The following is a 21,010-nucleotide window of genomic DNA, read 5'->3' on the forward strand; positions in this document are numbered from 1 at the left end:
ACTTTTAGTCCTTTGAAAGATGTTTTTTTTATTATTAAACGTGAAAACCGTTTTTTTTTTAAATTGCAATCGACTATTTCTAACACAAACATATTACATTGTTCATATTCAAATTGTAAAAAAAAAATAAACATATCATCTGAATGTGTGTGTGTGTGTAATATACGTGTATAAAGTTTTGTATTTGTATTTTTGTTAACCATTTTGTGTGTTAGCTAATTGCGGTTTACCAAAACGTATTCTTTTGTTTGTTTTTATAGTTTTGTTTGTTTTGTGTTTACAACTGTTCCTCAATGTAAACAACATCATTAGAGAGTACTGGAATTCCAAAGTATATGTGGTGTCTATGTACGTAATGCTTCCCATATCAAGTCTTACTTTTAATGACGTAATAACACTGGAAGGACTACACTAAATGTGCGCTTGTTTCAAAGCTATAAGTATACTTCAACACACTTGTTAGTCAACACTTTGTGGTTATTCATTCTGTGAAATAAGTTCTAGCCACTGGCAATTGATCTCCCCTGATTTGATTGAGATTCATTCATCTCTGTTTTAATAGCTTGTGCTGAAGGAGAATGTGATGTATTGTTGACATGTTGGGTTGTTTTTTATTCTTTACGTGGAATAGATAGATGATTTATTTTCTTTTTGCGTTTGAATAGCTCAGTGTATGTATACGTAGATATTGCAGTTGTAGGACAAATCATGGCAGGATTGGTTCAGAAAAGCTGACTGATCTACACTTGGTCTTGTTTTGTAGTTCTTTGAAGATATACAAATAAATTGTCATGGATAACCATTTCTTTCTATAATAGATTCTGTTTTTATGGCTGTGTTGTGGTGACTAAAAGTCTGATTAGTTTGTGATGATGTGGTGATATTGGGTCAAAGTAATTTTTGTGGTAATATTAGGTCTATGTAGTTTTTGATTTTGTTAAAATGTTAAATCTTTAAGTACTTTGTTTTGTGATGGTATTAGGTGTAAGTACTTTTTTTTGTTGTGATATTAGATCTAAGTACTTTGTGATGCTGTAATAATGATAAGTACTTTAAGTACTTTGTTATGTGGTGATATTAGATCTAAGTACTTTGTTTTATATGCTTTCGAATATTTGACGCTGACAGCAGAGCTAGAGAGAAGGATCCTAGCAATGGAATATAGATGCTACACAGACCGCATAACAAATGAAGAGATTAGAAACAGTTTTAATACAGCTATTGGACCCCTTGATGATCTGCTGACTACTGTCAAAAAACTCAAACTTAAACTCTATATGACAACAGGGCTCGATAAGACCTTCATGGAGCAATGCCAGGAAAAGAAGAAAAGGCAGACAGAGAAAGCGATGGGAAGACAACATCAAAGAATGGACGGCCTGTCATGGAAAGAAATTCTATCTATTGCAAAAGGCAGTGAGGAATGGAGAAAGATGGTCAATAGATCTTGTGTGTTGCCCCAATGGTTCAACAGACTAAGGAATAGTTGAATAGTTGAATGTGAATATTAATTTTAGTAGTTTAATATGTGGTCTTATAAAATACAGACGTTACTTCAAAAAATAAAATAATTACGTCCTACGCATGTTTCTAGGTCAATCCAGTCATTCATGTTAATCAATGACTTAAACTCCGAATAGTCATTTGTTTTCCTGGCTGACTCAGGCAACCCAATCAATGTTCTAATAGCACTAGAGAAGAAGGAGTATATGTGTACTATTGTGGTAGCATATTGAACAAGAAATGTACCTTTATCTTTGTGTTTTCTAAGTATTTATTAGGTTTTGAAGATTATGCTTAAATGTTTTATGTATATTTGCTACTTTACTTTGAAATCTTCTATCCTGAAAAGTCTCTAAATTTAATGATTTTACTAAAGGTGTTACTCTAATCAAATGTGAATCGTTTGTTATGAATCTTTCTGCTCTATTTTGTGTCTGTTCTAGTTTCTTCATTTTTTCTTGAGTTGAGGGTCCCAAACTATTAATGGCCTAACCAAAATGAAATAACTTTTTAATTTTATGTTCTTATTAGATTTGTAAAAATGTCTTTTAATAAACTTTTATGCTTAGATATTAGATCTATTAGCTCTGAATGGTGATCGTTTATTGCTCTGAATATTCTTTGAGAATGTCGACTTTGTATATTTTAAATTGTTAGTATGTAAGACCTTTATGTGTTATTTTTAGTTTTGATATATATGAATGTGTGTGTATATGTGTGGGGTGTTACACTCTGGAGCGGCCTTCTAAGATTGGTTGTGACGATTGCATCCTTTGAACTAAAATGCGACTGCTTCATATTATCCTAGACAATGAAATGCACACTGCACTGTTAACGTGTACAGAAACTATACCCTCCCTACCCCCCAACCCCCCCCCCCCCCCCCCAAAAAAAAATGACAAACTGAACAATATTCTGATCATTCTGTTCATTCGAAATTCAGCGTTCAATTATTTTGAGTTGATGTTCTTTAGGCGAAATTAAATTTTGTTACATCACTTGATTATTTAATGAAAATATTTTTTCTTATTTTTCTTACTTTTTAATTCCCTTCCGTTCACCCCCCTCCCCCCCCCCCCACTCCGCTTTAACTTAAACCAGATTTAAAATCTGGAACATGACTTAATTAGCTGCACTAATCAGTAGCTCCATACTTCTATTGTTGATCTCCTTAATGGCTTTTTTTAGTTCTCTCTTCTTGTCTATTTTGGTAATTCATATTTTATGGGCGCTTATAACACTAGCTTACAATTGGATACCATTTTTAGTAAAAGCAAGCAAAATACCCTTCATTATACATTCAATGTATTCCAAAGTTTTGTTGATACCATTGTTGTACGAAATCAACTGTTTCATGGTCATAACTGCAACAATAGAAAACTGTCTTTCATTTCCTGTGAAGTCAATCCTGTGTCTGTCTCTAAATGTTTGAGCTGACTTAAGATCAGAGTTTGATCAGATATAACGCTTGAGGTGTTGGGACGAAGAGATCGATGCCACAGTCAGGATAGACGAACGTTACCTTGACACGTCACAGGGCAGGAGAGAAACAAAGTCTTCACTAAGTGCTGACGTAGCCATGCCACTTGATACTTACTTATCCCCAAATATAATATGTCTAGTGTTGTTGTTTTTAAGTATCAGATAAAATGTACTAAACAAAAGGAAAAAGGGGGGGGGGGAAGTTAGCCTAAGTTAGTTTTAACTAAATTGTTGTTTGTTTGTGTGTTAGTCTACCTACATTGAACTCTATACAAAAAAAACTGGGATAGGGTCCAGACACACTTTGAAATATTGGCAAAGATTTAACTTCGAACTTAATTCCTCTTACATTCATTCGGGCGGCTTTTGAGCGCAGATTGGGCAGCAGATTCACCACCAAGAATAAGTCCAGTTATAATAATAAGAAGGTCATTTTAAAATTGTACTACATGTATAGAGGATTTATATTCAGTATTATGTTGACCTTTCTCTTCTACTAGTTCACAGTTTTGACATACGTCTGTAGACTTTTCTGTCAGCTTTCAGTTCATCATTGCGTGTTTCTGTAATAGACTATTCTATGAGATTTGTGTCCCTTTATTCATGTTTTTAGTCGATCTGAAAATATTGAAACTGGATCCTTGTTGACTGAACACACACTCATTGGTCTTCAGTTCAGCTTCTAGATACATTGAAAGTTTGGCTAAGTGTTTATATTTGGATACGAAGTAGTCTGTAATAGTTTGTTTGATCACTGTCCTTGGTTTCTAACCTCTGGTGGATATTGGAATCAAAGTCGAGTCTGATAGTCTCATTGTGTTTGTAGGTTAGCCTGATAGTCTCATTGTGTTTGTAGGTTAGCCTGATAGTCTCATTGTGTTTGTAGGTTAGCCTGATAGTCTCATTGTGTTTGTAGGTTAGTCTGATTGTCTCATTGTGTTTGTAGGTTAGCCTGATAGTCTCATTGAGTTTGTAGGTTAGCCTGATTGTCTCATTGTGTTTGTAGGTTAGTCTGATTGTCTCATTGTGTTTGTAGGTTAGTCTGATTGTCTCATTGTGTTTGTAGGTTAGCCTGATTGTCTCATTGTGTTTGTAGGTTAGCCTGATAGTCTCATTGTGTTTGTAGGTTAGCCTGATAGTCTCATTGTGTTTGTAGGTTAGTCTGATAGTCTCATTGAGTTTGTAGGTTAGCCTGATTGTCTCATTGTGTTTGTAGGTTAGCCTGATAGTCTCATTGTGTTTGTAGGTTTGAAAACTACCTCCCTGAAGCTTTGAGACCAACGCTTATAACAGAATTGTTGTTTTGTTTTTTGTTTTTTTTTTTGGTTTCCTTTACAGTACAATTAGGCCGACATGTGACTAGTGTGTGCACATTCAACAACATATTAAAAACTAGAGAACCTGTGAATATTTCATTTTATCGAACCAAGTCTGGAGCTAATTATTGTCATACAAGCACACATTATTTTGGTCAAATCTTACATATCAACACACAGGTTATAGAACCTAAACCTACACCTAAATATCACATAGCTTTGTGTGAGATAGTTTTAATATCAAAATAAAAGTTATAGAACCTAAACCCACACCTGACTCTCACCTGGCTTTCCACATTCCATTTTATTCTCGAAGTTAAAATAAAACAAACTTCAACACATTGAAAGATTTTTGAAATGAGATTTGTTGCGGGGAGGGTTGTGATCACGTGATTAAATACAATTAGATTTTCTATTAACCCTATGTAAACAGACGGGTCTCATTTTTTTCCCCCATGGCTGTCTGTGGTAAATTTGATGCGTGGCCAGTTGTTGCGGTCAAGTTGTTACTCGTGTATCTGCTTGAACCTTTTTTTTCTAATGCCTTTTACTAGCTTGCATTTTCTACATGGTTTCAAAAAGTCGGAAACTGACTCGAATAAAGTGGACGTGTATTTGTCCTAGAAATATATGTTACCGGCAAGGAATGCCTGGCGTTTTCGGACAAAGTACGAAATTATTCTTCATTTACTACTTGACAAAATATTCTATACAATGACTAGTTCTGTGTCAGGCAAATTATAAAATATCTTAATTAAAAAGAAATTTATAAATTATATATAAATACGTGAGAATAAAAGGTTACAAAGACAGTTTGTGTGGAAACAAACTCAAAATCGGTCCCTGAAGTGGTCCACCCAGGCAGGTAAAAAGGTAGGTTTCAATATTTTAGAAAGAATATCAGAATGAAATTCTATCGAAGGCAAATGACAGAAAAGAATGGAGAAAGAAGGTTGACAGATCTTATGTGGTGCCCCAACGGTCCAGCTGACAGAGGGATATGTGCAAGTGAAGCTGAAATTTAATTGTTATCCGGCCTAACTTATGAAATATAATGTGATTATCTAATTGATCTAATTGTTTTGTAAAGGGTCAATCTCCTATTCAAAGCCTCAAGTGAAAAAAGGAACATTTATTTTTATTTATTTTTTTAATTTTTTTTTTTTAAGTAGTTAGTATGACAGAACTTACTTTTAGAAATAGAATTGTACAAAAAAAAATTTTTGACAGAAAATTTAAAAACGTTTTCATATATGCATTAAAAATATGGTAAATGGTCATCTCCCTTACTAAAAGCCTCCCGTGTTTGTTACTATTAATAATGAATAGTTGTAAAAATGGTGTATTTTTATGAAAAAAACTGCTTGCATAGTTGATTTTTTTAAATTCAAATTTTTCGCTTTTAGAAAAGAAAAAAAAGTAGCCGTTGCATCAGAACTTTGAAAGGTCCAAAAACATGATGTCGGATTTTCAATATTTTTTCTGGTTTGCGAGATCTCAACGGGACGCAGGAACAGACAGACCACACTAAACAAATTGCGTCTTTTTCCACTTTCGGGGGTCGCTAAAGAACACAAAGAAAATCAGAATTTCTTAAGACTAAAAAATAACCTTGTAGACCCTTGATTTCTTTACCCTATGGTAGGTGGAATTTTATGTTTAAATTAATTAATTATTTTTTGGACTCAATCGTATTTTGAAATGATAATACACATTAGTAAATAAAAAAAAATGTTGTTTTTTTTCTCCTAACTAAACTAAGCTGACATGAAGAATTAAACAAATGCCGAGACATTGGGAGGGTTCAACTGTCTATATGCAACTGCTAAATACAAATTTAAAAATCAATATAATGATGGTCCGATCAGATGTCTTCCCTTATAAGAATGAAAGGTTAAACAAACAATCTGCTGTTCAAGTTCAAGAAAATCTATCCCATCCATCCATCCCAATGGCGCTACAGCCCATGGAGGGCTCTGGCCTGCTTACTGATAACTTGTTTAATATGATAAATTCACTTGAAATTTCACAGTCATCATAACAAAATATTTGATCAGCTTTTAAATCAATATATAATCAAGTGATTCCTTCTTAATAGTTGTATTTGCCTTGATGACACATTAGACGTACTTTCTTTCACCTTTCATACAATACCAATATGAAACATCTTGTGTATCAACTTTGGATCTGATACAATACAGCTGTACAAAGCATGCACACTTACAGTTGTAATGAAACAAACTCCACTCTTTAATGAACAGGTTTGGGTTATTTAGATTACACGAAAAAAGGAATACTAGCTATTACGAGAAATGACATTCTTATAAAATACTTTCAATCAACATTTCACACGAAGCAATTCTAGTCCTTCTTTGCGTAGGCAATGTAGGAAGTGGAAAAGTCATTTCTGACTTTGCCTGGACTTTTTAGGTATTCTATAGTATGCCCCCATTTTGCACTTTGTGTGTGTGTGTTTAGAAAACCCTGTTTTGATTGTTTATTGAATTCAATAAAATTTGAAAGAATGTTTTCGTTGACACTATTCCAGCTTTACAAACCACAACGTCTGTTTAGAATTCTTTTTTTTTTTTCTCTAACAGCCAGACGTGAAATAAACAGAAACTTTTGGTTTAAATTTTTGTGAAGTACTTCGGCTTAGACTAAATGGATTGCTGAAATTCTGCGGATTTTTGTTTTGTGACTACCACTGATAGATATCAATGTTTATGAATAATTGCTCTGGAATGTTATAGAGTTGAAGGATGTAATTTATAGGTTTTAAACAAATCTTAACATTTTCTTTAGATTGACATTAATAGTTCAATTTAGAAGGTCAAAGTGCATTATTAAGGTCACGCAAATACGTCTCTTTTACTTTGGCCATGCTAGATAGCGCTAGCTAAAACATACTCAAATCAATTGAACAGACATCAACATTTAATCTAGGCTTTAGAAAAGAGATGAAATGCCCTTGTTAGTATTTAGTCTAGGCTTTACAATAGATCTGATATGTCATTGTTAGCATTTAAGCTTTAGAATAGAAGTGAGTTGTCCTTGTTAATCGACATTTAGTCTACGCTTTAGAATAGAATTGAGATGTCCTTGATAAAGAAGAAAAGGCTGGTACTCTCCTGACATAAACCGAATGACTTGGTAGAAGAATTTTTTCTCTCCAACTTTTCTACATCTACCCTAACAGTGACCAGTGTGGACATTCACGGCGCCTTCTCGCCTAACACGTAGATTGGACGTTAGATGTTCTGAAATCTGATTGAGATGGCCTTGCTTGGAATATTGGATGTCGGAAGAGCTGACCTGGTATTGATTATTGAATTATCGATCTGTTTACCTTCGTAATGATTCAGTTCAACACGTCTTGAAGTACACAATGACACAAGCACTAATAATTATGTCACGTGCTACGTTCCAGGTCAGTAAATCAGGTCATGCATTCATTGATGCATGAAGAAGTTTAATTATAGACATTTCCGTTTTGGAAATCTCCCTTCAACAGAACACACGCGAAGCTAGGATGGATTCCTTATCTTTGGAAACTGTTGGGGAAATGATGGAACTCTGTTGGAAGTAAAAACTGTTTTGTTAGATAGTAAAAACAAAACAAAAAACTCTTAGGTTTGGTTAAAGATGTCCAACAGAAATATAATATTAATAATAATTAATAATAATATTCTTTATTATTTGTCTTACAATTGTGCATTACAAAAAAAAATAAAAACAATGCATGATTAGAGCAAACCCTTGTCGAATAGTTGAAAGATTTAGAGCTTCCTCTTTCTCGACACAGTTCTCTGACAAAAATAATCGATGCAGTCCACATAAGTATTCATCCTTTTATTGTATAGTCCAAGTTAATCATTTAATATCGACGTTTATTTAGGTTAGGATTAAGATTAAATTTAAACAGTGCTATGTTTTTTCTTTATTTATGTACCGGGGTAATAGAAAGGTTTTGTTTTTTGTTGTTGTTTTTTGCTGCGTTTTCCCATTGAATATAAATGATGCCTTTTTTTCCCGTTGATCCAATCTCTCCCCCGCTCTGTCGGCAGGAATATCTAATTTGATGAAGCCTAGCACGGCCCTGAGGTTTAAATTAAGACAGTATTTTGAATGACAGGAAATCATTTCATTTAGATTTGCATTAATGAAGGGAGTGAAAAAGTTTACCCTTGCATTGCGACACGACAAGAAATGAAATCTAAGACATGGCGCCTATTCAGATTTTGAAAACTCAAGTGATTAGTTGCATCGTAGTGGCACCCATAACTGAAGGCTAGGATTAGGATAATGATGAAATGTATTATAGAGGAATATAGGACTGCCTAACCTGACATTTAGACTTCAAATGTATGCATTGAAAGTCTTTAGAAAGTCACAAGAAGGTTTGTGTACAAATGTTGTGTGTGTTTTTGTTTGTTTTTTCGGTAAGAAATCAAATAGTTCGCCTAACTACAACTCAAGAGTCTTTGTCTCTAACTGTTAGTTATTTATGTTAGTATTTCTACTCTGTTCATCCTTTTGTTGTATTCTAACAAGAGAAGCTGATACTTCAATGACATTTTCTATGCAGTCTTTTTTGTTTGATTCTTGATGTATAAAACATGATTCATTGATCTCATAAAGATAATACAAGATTCATTGGTCTCATAAAGATAGCACAAGATTCATTGGTCTCAAAAAGATAGCACAAGATTCATTGGTCTCATAAAGATAGCACAAGATTCCTTGGTCTCATAAAGATAGCACAAGATTCATTGGTCTCATAAAGATAGCACAAGATTCCTTGGTCTCATAAAGATAGCACAAGATTCATTGGTCTCATAAAGATAGCACAAGATTCATTGGTCTCATAAAGATAGCACAAGATTCATTGGTCTCATAAAGATAGCACAAGATTCATTGGTCTCATAAAGATAGCACAAGATTCCTTGGTCTCATAAAGATAGCACAAGATTCATTGGTCTCATAAAGATAGCACAAGATTCCTTGGTCTCATAAAGATAGCACAAGATTCCTTGGTCTCATAAAGATAGCACAAGATTCATTGGTCTCATAAAGATAGCACAAGATTCATTGGTCTCATAAAGATAGCACAAGATTCATTGGTCTCATAAAGATAGCACAAGATTCATTGGTCTCATAAAGATAGCACAAGATTCATTGGTCTCATAAAGATAGCACAAGATTCCTTGGTCTCATAAAGATAGCACAAGATTCCTTGGTCTCATAAAGATAGCACAAGATTCATTGGTCTCATAAAGATAGCACAAGATTCATTGGTCTCATAAAGATAGCACAAGATTCATTGGTCTCATAAAGATAGCACAAGATTCATTGGTCTCATAAAGATAGCACAAGATTCATTGGTCTCATAAAGATAGCACAAGATTCCTTGGTCTCATAAAGATAGCACAAGATTCATTGGTCTCATAAAGATAGCACAAGATTCCTTGGTCTCATAAAGATAGCAAAAGATTCCTTGGTCTCATAAAGATAGCACAAGATTCATTGGTCTCATAAAGATAGCACAAGATTCCTTGGTCTCATAAAGATAGCACAAGATTCATTGGTCTCATAAAGATAGCACAAGATTCCTTGGTCTCATAAAGATAGCACAAGATTCATTGGTCTCATAAAGATAGCACAAGATTCATTGGTCTCATAAAGATAGCACAAGATTCCTTGGTCTCATAAAGATAGCACAAGATTCATTGGTCTCATAAAGATAGCACAAGATTCATTGGTCTCATAAAGATAGCACAAGATTCATTGGTCTCATAAAGATAGCACAAGATTCCTTGGTCTCATAAAGATAGCACAAGATTCATTGGTCTCATAAAGATAGCACAAGATTCCTTGGTCTCATAAAGATAGCACAAGATTCATTGGTCTCATAAAGATAGCACAAGATTCCTTGGTCTCATAAAGATAGCACAAGATTCATTGGTCTCATAAAGATAGCACAAGATTCCTTGGTCTCATAAAGATAGCACAAGATTCTTTGGTCTCATAAAGATAGCACAAGATTCATTGGTCTCATAAAGATAGCACAAGATTCATTGGTCTCATAAAGATAGCACAAGATTCATTGGTCTCATAAAGATAGCACAAGATTCCTTGGTCTCATAAAGATAGCACAAGATTCATTGGTCTCATAAAGATAGCACAAGATTCATTGGTCTCATAAAGATAGCACAAGATTCATTGGTCTCATAAAGATAGCACAAGATTCCTTGGTCTCATAAAGATAGCACAAGATTCATTGGTCTCATAAAGATAGCACAAGATTCCTTGGTCTCATAAAGATAGCACAAGATTCATTGGTCTCATAAAGATAGCACAAGATTCCTTGGTCTCATAAAGATAGCACAAGATTCATTGGTCTCATAAAGATAGCACAAGATTCCTTGGTCTCATAAAGATAGCACAAGATTCCTTGGTCTCATAAAGATAGCACAAGATTCATTGGTCTCATAAAGATAGCACAAGATTCATTGGTCTCATAAAGATAGCACAAGATTCATTGGTCTCATAAAGATAGCACAAGATTCCTTGGTCTCATAAAGATAGCACAAGATTCATTGGTCTCATAAAGATAGCACAAGATTCATTGGTCTCATAAAGATAGCACAAGATTGCTTGGTCTCATAAAGATAGCACAAGATTCATTGGTCTCATAAAGATAGCACAAGATTCATTGGTCTCATAAAGATAGCACAAGATTCATTGGTCTCATAAAGATAGCACAAGATTCCTTGGTCTCATAAAGATAGCACAAGATTCATTGGTCTCATAAAGATAGCACAAGATTCCTTGGTCTCATAAAGATAGCTCAAGATTCATTGGTCTCATAAAGATAGCACAAGATTCCTTGGTCTCATAAAGATAGCACAAGATTCATTGGTCTCATAAAGATAGCACAAGATTCATTGGTCTCATAAAGATAGCACAAGATTCATTGGTCTCATAAAGATAGCACAAGATTCATTGGTCTCATAAAGATAGCACAAGATTCATTGGTCTCATAAAGATAGCACAAGATTCCTTGGTCTCATAAAGATAGCACAAGATTCATTGGTCTCATAAAGATAGCACAAGATTCCTTGGTCTCATAAAGATAGCACAAGATTCATTGGTCTCATAAAGATAGCACAAGATTCATTGGTCTCATAAAGATAGCACAAGATTCATTGGTCTCATAAAGATAGCACAAGATTCCTTGGTCTCATAAAGATAGCACAAGATTCATTGGTCTCATAAAGATAGCACAAGATTCCTTGGTCTCATAAAGATAGCACAAGATTCCTTGGTCTCATAAAGATAGCACAAGATTCATTGGTCTCATAAAGATAGCACAAGATTCATTGGTCTCATAAAGATAGCACAAGATTCATTGGTCTCATAAAGATAGCACAAGATTCATTGGTCTCATAAAGATAGCACAAGATTCATTGGTCTCATAAAGATAGCACAAGATTCCTTGGTCTCATAAAGATAGCACAAGATTCATTGGTCTCATAAAGATAGCACAAGATTCATTGGTCTCATAAAGATAGCACAAGATTCATTGGTCTCATAAAGATAGCACAAGATTCATTGGTCTCATAAAGATAGCACAAGATTCCTTGGTCTCATAAAGATAGCACAAGATTCCTTGGTCTCATAAAGATAGCACAAGATTCCTTGGTCTCATAAAGATAGCACAAGATTCCTTGGTCTCATAAAGATAGCACAAGATTCATTGGTCTCATAAAGATAGCACAAGATTCCTTGGTCTCATAAAGATAGCACAAGATTCCTTGGTCTCATAAAGATAGCACAAGATTCATTGGTCTCATAAAGATAGCACAAGATTCATTGGTCTCATAAAGATAGTACAAGATTCATTGGTCTCATAAAGATAGCACAAGATTCATTGGTCTCATAAAGATAGCACAAGATTCATTGGTCTCATAAAGATAGCACAAGATTCATTGGTCTCATAAAGATAGCACAAGATTCATTGGTCTCATAAAGATAGCACAAGATTCCTTGGTCTCATAAAGATAGCACAAGATTCATTGGTCTCATAAAGATAGCACAAGATTCATTGGTCTCATAAAGATAGCACAAGATTCATTGGTCTCATAAAGATAGCACAAGATTCATTGGTCTCATAAAGATAGCACAAGATTCCTTGGTCTCATAAAGATAGCACAAGATTCCTTGGTCTCATAAAGATAGCACAAGATTCCTTGGTCTCATAAAGATAGCACAAGATTCCTTGGTCTCATAAAGATAGCACAAGATTCCTTGGTCTCATAAAGATAGCACAAGATTCCTTGGTCTCATAAAGATAGCACAAGATTCCTTGGTCTCATAAAGATAGCACAAGATTCATTGGTCTCATAAAGATAGTACAAGATTCATTGGTCTCATAAAGATAGCACAAGATTCATTGGTCTCATAAAGATAGCACAAGATTCATTGGTCTCATAAAGATAGCACAAGATTCATTGGTCTCATAAAGATAGCACAAGATTCATTGGTCTCATAAAGATAGCACAAGATTCCTTGGTCTCATAAAGATAGCACAAGATTCATTGGTCTCATAAAGATAGCACAAGATTCATTGGTCTCATAAAGATAGCACAAGATTCCTTGGTCTCATAAAGATAGCACAAGATTCCTTGGTCTCATAAAGATAGCACAAGATTCATTGGTCTCATAAAGATAGTACAAGATTCATTGGTCTCATAAAGATAGCACAAGATTCATTGGTCTCATAAAGATAGCACAAGATTCATTGGTCTCATAAAGATAGCACAAGATTCATTGGTCTCATAAAGATAGCACAAGATTCATTGGTCTCATAACGATAGCACAAGATTCCTTGGTCTCATAAAGATAGCACAAGATTCATTGGTCTCATAAAGATAGCACAAGATTCATTGGTCTCATAAAGATAGCACAAGATTCCTTGGTCTCATAAAGATAGCACAAGATTCATTGGTCTCATAAAGATAGTACAAGATTCATTGGTCTCATAAAGATAGCACAAGATTCATTGGTCTCATAAAGATAGCACAAGATTCCTTGGTCTCATAAAGATAGCACAAGATTCATTGGTCTCATAAAGATAATACAAGATTCATTGGTCTCATAAAGATAGCACAAGATTCATTGGTCTCATAAAGATAGCACAAGATTCCTTGGTCTCATAAAGATAGCACAAGATTCATTGGTCTCATAAAGATAGCACAAGATTCATTGGTCTCATAAAGATAGCACAAGATTCATTGGTCTCATAAAGATAGCACAAGATTCATTGGTCTCATAAAGATAGCACAAGATTCATTGGTCTCATAAAGATATCACAAAATTCATTGGTCTCATAAAGATAGCACAAGATTCATTGGTCTCATAAAGTCCATTTGCCCTATCTGTTCTCTTTTTCCTACCACTATTGTAGCCTGACTTTACAATATTCTTGCTTCTAGACCATCACTTGTTGGTAGATAGCAATCCATTGTTTAGTCTTGACTATGTAATAAAGTAACTTTCTTTAAGTGTCACGTTAGTCCCGTTAAGCCCACTCTCTGTGTGATCAGTACGTTGATGGAGATACTGCTGTAACGTCTGGAATGCGTCTGGTCACGTATGTATGCGAGAGTTCAGTTGGAACAGATCAATGTTATTAGCATGGCGTTCAGTAGCATCAGACTCTGATATAATAGTAGCACTGAGTGCAGTTAAACACGTTTCCATCGATATCATAATAGAACATAGGAATAATGGAGCATAGGAATATTAGAACATAGGAGTAATGGAACATAGGAATTATGGAACATAGGAATAATAGAACATAGGAATAATTGAACATAGGAATAATGGAACATAGGAATAATGGAACATAGGAATAATGGAACATAAGAATAATGAAACATTGGAATAATGGAACATAGGAATAATGAAACATAGGAATAATGGAACATAGGAATAATGGAACATAGGAATGGAATAATGGAACATAGGAATAATGATAATAATAATTTCTTTGGTCAGCGAATTATTGTATCTATTTGAATCGCACCGGCCATTAGATAGGAGCGTCAGTTCTCCCCACCCCCACCAACTCTCCGGCTTAACAAATGTCTTTACTTTCACAGTCTGTCAATTCATCTGCTTTTCAATTCTTATTCGAATGCTATTATAGGTTTTTGGTCCTGGGTCCCACTCTTATTCTTTTTTTTTTTTTTTTTTACACATTCTGAAACTCGTAATGCTTACATAATACTTTGGGCGTGTCCCCTTCCCTTTTGCTGCTTTTGACCAGTGTAATGTATGTTGTTAAGTTTAATTGCAACAGCCCGCTTTAAGATGCCCTCAAAAGCACATTCCTTTTTTTTTTAAGAGAATAAATCTGTTTAGTATTCTCATCAGTGGAATATACTTTAAATCAAAATATACACGTGTTCTAAAGCCGGGTACATAATACAACACTTTTTATTTCCGAGACATTGATCTTTGAATGAGAGATTGGCCCTTAACAAAACAATTAGATCAATTAGGTAATCATTCAATAACATCAGTTAGACCAGTTTCAAATTTAACTTCACCTTAACCTTCATCTATCCCGTTGGGGCACCACACAAGATCTTATGCGGTCTTTGATGTGAGACCTAGCATTTAACTACATCTTCATAACTATCAGTTCATTGAATACATATGAATATTAACAATGTAATAATAACAACATTAATAAATCTCTGTATCCTGTGGTATCAAGTTATTAATCGAACTAATACAATAGTATTGGCAACACTTTCGACACGAGCACGTCTCTTTTTGTATTGACGAAGATTGGGTTGTAGTTGTTGATAGTTTGTAGTTTATATTTTCTGATATTCTGTCTGAAAATATTGAAACCTGCCTTTTTACCTGCCTGAGCGGACCACTTCGGGCTGCAGATTTTGAGTTTTTTGTTTCCACACAAACTGCCTTTGTAACCATGTTATCATTTATTGATATATTAAAGAATGTTTGTTTTGTTTTATCACCAGGCAAGAAGAGGCCCAACAGATTGACCAGGAACTCTTTAATGAATATCTATTTAGTCTTGACCAATTGATGGAACTTGCTGGATACAGTTGTGCTGTAGCAATAGCTAAAGTAAGCTTACAGATGATGTTGTTTGTAATTATTAGGTGAAATAATTTTGTAAATGCATTTATCGGCTGCTTAAAAATTTTCTGGTTTTAGTCAGTTCCTCAACAAATATTATTAAAATGTTTCAAAACTGTTTTATTTCAATATTTAAAATTAAAGTCTGTATGTTGTAACATCCAGTGTTTCTCCAGATATGACCAAGTATGCCATTGCAACCAATGCTTACAAATATTTACATTTATATTCTTGGAGGTACTTTTTAAACTGAAGCCTAATACGTGAAAACAAAATGATAATATTCTTCTGTTGAAGACACTATAAAATCTGTTGTTGCCTGTCTGTGTTTGCTCCCTGACCCCTCAAGCAGTTCATTTCCAAATGTTTTGGTCTGGACAGGAACCGAATGGAAGGATTTTTTTTTGTTTTAAATTTAGCATGCAATATTTTTTTGTTGTGTGTGTATTCTTTGTTTTAAAAATCCTGAAACCTGGTGGGCTAGATACAAGTCTGATACACGTCTGATACAAGTCTGATACTCTACTGTTCCTCTGAGAAATAAACTAAATATGTAAGAAAAAGGAACATTACACTTAAAGATGTTTACGATCAGCAGACTAAGTTGTAGAAATAGTTGCAATGACCAACTCTTCACATAACAATATATTTTCTATTTTTGCAGTCACTTGTGAAGTATTCTTGCATTGTCTTTTTCTTTTTACTTGTAATATATCTTTTCGTTAATTAATTAATTAATTATATTTTTTAAAGTTGATAATAACCTATGCATTAAAATTATGGACAAAACTATTCAACTATTAATGAAGCATTATATTCTTATATCAAAACATACATGCTGATAGAACTATTTGGTCCTTTCATGACAGTGCTACCCAGTAGAGTCTCTTAAAAAAGACCATGCAGCAGTGTTAGTCATCTGTGGACCTGGCAACAATGGAGGAGATGGACTGGTCTGTGCTAGGCATCTCAAGCTATTCGTAAGCATTAAATGTGATCATTATGTACACGGGCATTATACACAAGTTAGCTATATGTTTTGATGTGCACTGGAGCAATGTACACAAGTTAGCCGTTTGTTTTGATGTGCACTGGAGCAATGTACACAAGTTAGCCATGTGTTTTGATGTGCACTGGAGCAATGTACACAAGTTAGTCATGTGTTTTGATGTGCACTGGAGCAATGTACACAAGTTAGCCATGTGTTTTGATGTGCACTGGAGCAATGTACACAAGTTAGCCATGTGTTTTGATGTGTACAGGGGCAATGTACACAAGTTAGCCATGTGTTTTGATGTGCACTGGAGCAATGTACACAAGGTTAGCCATGTGTTTTGATGTGCACTGGAGCAATGTACACAAGTTAGCCATGTGTTTTGATGTGTACAGGGGCAATGTACACAAGTTAGCCGTTTGTTTTGATGTGCACTGGAGCAATGTACACAAGTTAGCCATGTGTTTTGATGTGCACTGGAGCAATGTACACAAGTTAGTCATGTGTTTTGATGTGTACAGGGGCGATGTACACAAGTTAGCTATATGTTTTGATGTGCACTGGAGCAATGTACACAAGTTAGCTATATGTTTTGATGTGTACAGGGGCAATGTACACAAGTTAGCCATGTGTTTTGATACCTATCTGTAAAATTTAGTGACTGATTTTTCGCTTTGATATTGTTTATTTTAGTTTAATACTAAACTATCACTTGTCCCAGCATAGCCAAGGGGTTTTTGAGTTTACAACCCCCTACCAGGGGGTTTTGAGTTTAAAACCCCCTACCAGGGGTTTTTGAGTTTAAAACCCCCTACCAGGGGGTTTTGCAGTTAAATCCCCCTCTTCTATAAAACAAAACAAAAAAAATATTTCAAGAGCACAGTTCAGGAAGATTTTGATTTGAAAAAAACCTCCAAAATTTACGATAAATTACACACCCAAAATTCTTTTATGAGCATAGCCTCAGGGGTTTTAAGTTTACCCCCCCCCCCTTCCACTTCAGTAGGGTTTGTAGCTAAAAAATACTTCTTTAATATGAAAAAAAAAGCAAATTATGCACTCAAAATGTTATGTTGTGTTATGTGCTAAATGGGTTTTGACTCAGTTTTGAGTTTAACCCCCCCCCCCTCTTTAATATTAAAAACAAAGCTAATTATACACTCTTCAGAGGGGTTTGATACTGAAAAATACCTCTTCAATATAAAAAAGCAAATTACACACTAAAATTATTTGAGCGTAGCCAAGCCAATGGGGGATTTTGAGTTTCAACCCCTCTCCTACAGTTGACTTTTTTTAAAGCTTAAAACCCCTCCTGATGGTTTTTAGTTTATATGTGGAAAACTTCTATCATCAATATTATTCTAAAGTAAACTACAGTTACCAAATTCTATGACCATAGCTAAATGGGGTTTTGAATTTAAAAAAAAAACAACTCCAGAGATTTTTTAGTTTAAAACCCCCAACAGATGATTTTGACAATAAAACTTCCCTTTTCGATATAAAATCTAAAGCAATTAACAGTCACCTTATTCCAAGAGCGTATTCAAGAGAGGTTACACATTTCTACCAGTGGCGGGGGCTGTTCAGTGAATAGTCATCTGCCAAAATGGAGAAACACTAAATGCGGCTCAACAAAGATGGCTAAGACAGATTTTAGGAGTCAGTTATAGAGATCGGGTCTAAATCAAGGAAATCCTATGCCAAACTGGGAGTCGACCCCTTAGTAAGATTGTGACATGAGGTTTGCTGGACATGTTCTCTGACAAAATGAATTACGCATAATAAGAGTTGCGATGACATCCTAGTACAACTTGGAGCCACACATTCATGGAGGTCCTCATAGCAGGTGAGAAGAGGTTTCAGACATTACCAGTGACAGATTTTTGTGGTAACAGCTTGACGGCAAATGTGCCGAACGGCGCGGGAGGGTCTAAGTCAGTAAGAATAGCACATTAGGTTTTTGAAATAAAATTTTTTAATAACAGGAAAATGCATTGTAGATACCACAGAATATGCATTTTGTTGGCTTTCAATACCAGAAATAGTGCTTGGCGGCGGGGCTTCGCTCCCCCAGACCCCCTTGCTGGCAATGTCTGGGAGTCTAAAATTTTCCTACTAACTCCAGGAACAACCTATTCTAGGGCACAATAAACGTCTTCCGAAAGAATGAAGGGTCAGAATGTAATAAAGATTATGTACTCACACACACACATACATATAAAAAAAAATTTCGCGGAGGGGGGGAATCCCCCCTCAAACCCACCCCCCAAAAAAAATCCTGGCTACGCCTATAGCTTGTATACAGTGCTTTTTTGTAAATAAATACGTGCCGGTACTCAATGATGGATTGCCTAACTTTTAACTACTAATAAATTAATAATAAACGCTAAAATACAAGAAAAGTCATAATTTTTTCCCCACATTGAAAAAGGTGCTGGTACCGTCATTTTGTCATTTGCAGTTGATCTCACTGGTCACCTGCATTACTTGATTTTAAAACTTCAAGGTAAAGACAAAATTTTCACAACTAGGTGTGATGATGTGAAGTGCTTTCAAGCAAAACTATGATGACTGGATAGACCAAATATCAAGAGAAAACCTTGTGTCAGAAACTAAAAAGATTAAATACGGTTACAACATTTGGTAAATATGTCCTACACGTAGAATCGTTATTAGATGCTTTCATTGATCGTTTTTGTGACTTCGTTTCATACGAGCAAGAATTGTCCTTGTTTGTTTGTATAAGGTGCAACTAGAGCTGATAGAATAGCAGTCAGATTCTTTGTTGGAAGCGAAGTATATAGAAGTGGCTGTGACAAAATTTTACAGGTATTTACTTGAATGGTATGTTGAATTATGGAAATCTTGCTATGTTTGCAATCACATATCTCTAATGAGCATTTCTTTTCCATAATGAAAGCTACAAAAATACCTCAACGTTCGAGATTATCTGATCAAAATTTGTCATCAGTTATGAAAGTGTCAGTGGCAAACAAACTTCGGAGCTATAAGACAGGTACTCTCAAGGTACCAAACCAGATGCTCATTTCAAATTTTCTCAGCCATCTTTCCCACACAAGATGTGAGATGGGCTTGTAGCCCTCTTCAGTGGAAGCATCTTTTCCCTTTTTTAAGTATAGGAATATAGATGATCATCTTCCCAGGTCCTATTTACAAATGCCAAGAGCACAGTCCTTCCTTTCCCCCCACATGCTTGGGATTTCGGGGGTGTTACCATCTGGCCCTGGAGCCTTTTTGAAATGGCATTTCTTCATGGTAACATTTAGCTCGCATATCAAAAATGGGGGAATTCATTGTACTTTAGGTCTGTGGTTCCTTTCTGCCTTTTTTTTCATCATCTTTGGGAGCCATATCAATTATAATTTGTGCCTGAGTGTTGCATTGCTTGGGCTCTTTTGGCATGCCCTTTTCCTAACATAACAAACTTGTTGATTTCAGCTGTCCAAAAGTTCTTGAATTTTTCGCATAGATGTTATTACACATTATACAAAATAATGTCCTTCCTGCTCAATATTGCCTCCTCCATTTTTTATTTTTTTTTGTAAAGGTGTATTTTTATGATAAAATGGCCTACATATTTATTAAAAAAATAAGCAGTTTGTTTACGAAACATAAAAACTTAGACTTTGTACCTAACCTTTCACAGTGCAAAATATCATGATGTGATTTTCAAACTTATTATTAAGTTTTTTAAATCGTAACATGACAGATAATCTTTTTGACTGTCTAATATCCTAATATTTGCTTCATTTTCTTGCATTGTTTTGTATTTCACAGGGCTATAAGCCAACTCTCTTCTACCCAAAACAAAACAATAAACCATTATTCAAAGCCTTGGCATTACAGGTAATGTAAACAGTGTCACTGTTCACTGGCAGTTGTTATGGTTGATAATTATCTATCAGGAATAAGTAGTTGTCAACTATCGGGAAGGAGGCGCAGTGGCTGAGTGGTAAAGCACTTAGCTTCTGAATCGGGGGTCCTGAGTTCAAATCCTGGTGAAGAATGTGATTTTTTATTTCTGGATTTTTAGGGCACTTTTGAGTCCAACCAGCTCTAATTGGTACCTAACATTTGTTGGGGAAAAGTAAATGCGGCTGGTCATTGTTCTGGCCACATGACACTCTCATTAACTGTGGGCCACAGAAACAGATGACCTTTACAACCTCTGCCCTATAGACCGCATGGTCTGAAAGGGCAACTCTAATTTACGTTTATCTATCAGGAGTATGAACGTAGCTAAAACAACTAATAATCTTATTTCTCTTCAATTTTGTTTAAAAGAATAGTCATGTACAATGTATCTGCCTTTCCAAAACCAGTTCTAAATGTCATCCTAACCTAATTTACTATATGATCACTTCAAACTGATAGCCTAAAGAAATGAAAGATAATATATAACTATTCAGCAAAAATTGAAAGAAATTTGTTTGTCATAACTTGTGACATATGGTTGAATAAGAGTTGTTATGCATATTTTGTTCTTTCCTAAAGTATATGTTACAAAATTAAT

General features: G+C 34.8%; 1 protein-coding gene across 5 annotated transcripts in view; it reads left to right on the plus strand.

The window, feature by feature from the left end:
• The window catches only part of LOC106079129 (NAD(P)H-hydrate epimerase-like), a 93,021-nt gene that overhangs the window by 65,467 nt on the left and 6,544 nt on the right, over positions 1-21,010 (plus strand). For all 5 annotated transcript variants that reach the window (XM_056017303.1, XM_056017302.1, XM_056017305.1 and 2 more), the window contains 3 exons: positions 15,362-15,470; positions 16,352-16,462; positions 20,275-20,343. In XM_056017303.1, coding sequence (XP_055873278.1) covers positions 15,362-15,470; positions 16,352-16,462; positions 20,275-20,343 — 289 coding nt within the window. The remainder of the gene's footprint in view (positions 1-15,361; positions 15,471-16,351; positions 16,463-20,274; positions 20,344-21,010) is intronic.

This window comes from Biomphalaria glabrata, chromosome 18 (assembly GCF_947242115.1).
Source record: "Biomphalaria glabrata chromosome 18, xgBioGlab47.1, whole genome shotgun sequence".
Classification (NCBI taxonomy): Eukaryota; Metazoa; Mollusca; class Gastropoda; family Planorbidae; genus Biomphalaria; species Biomphalaria glabrata.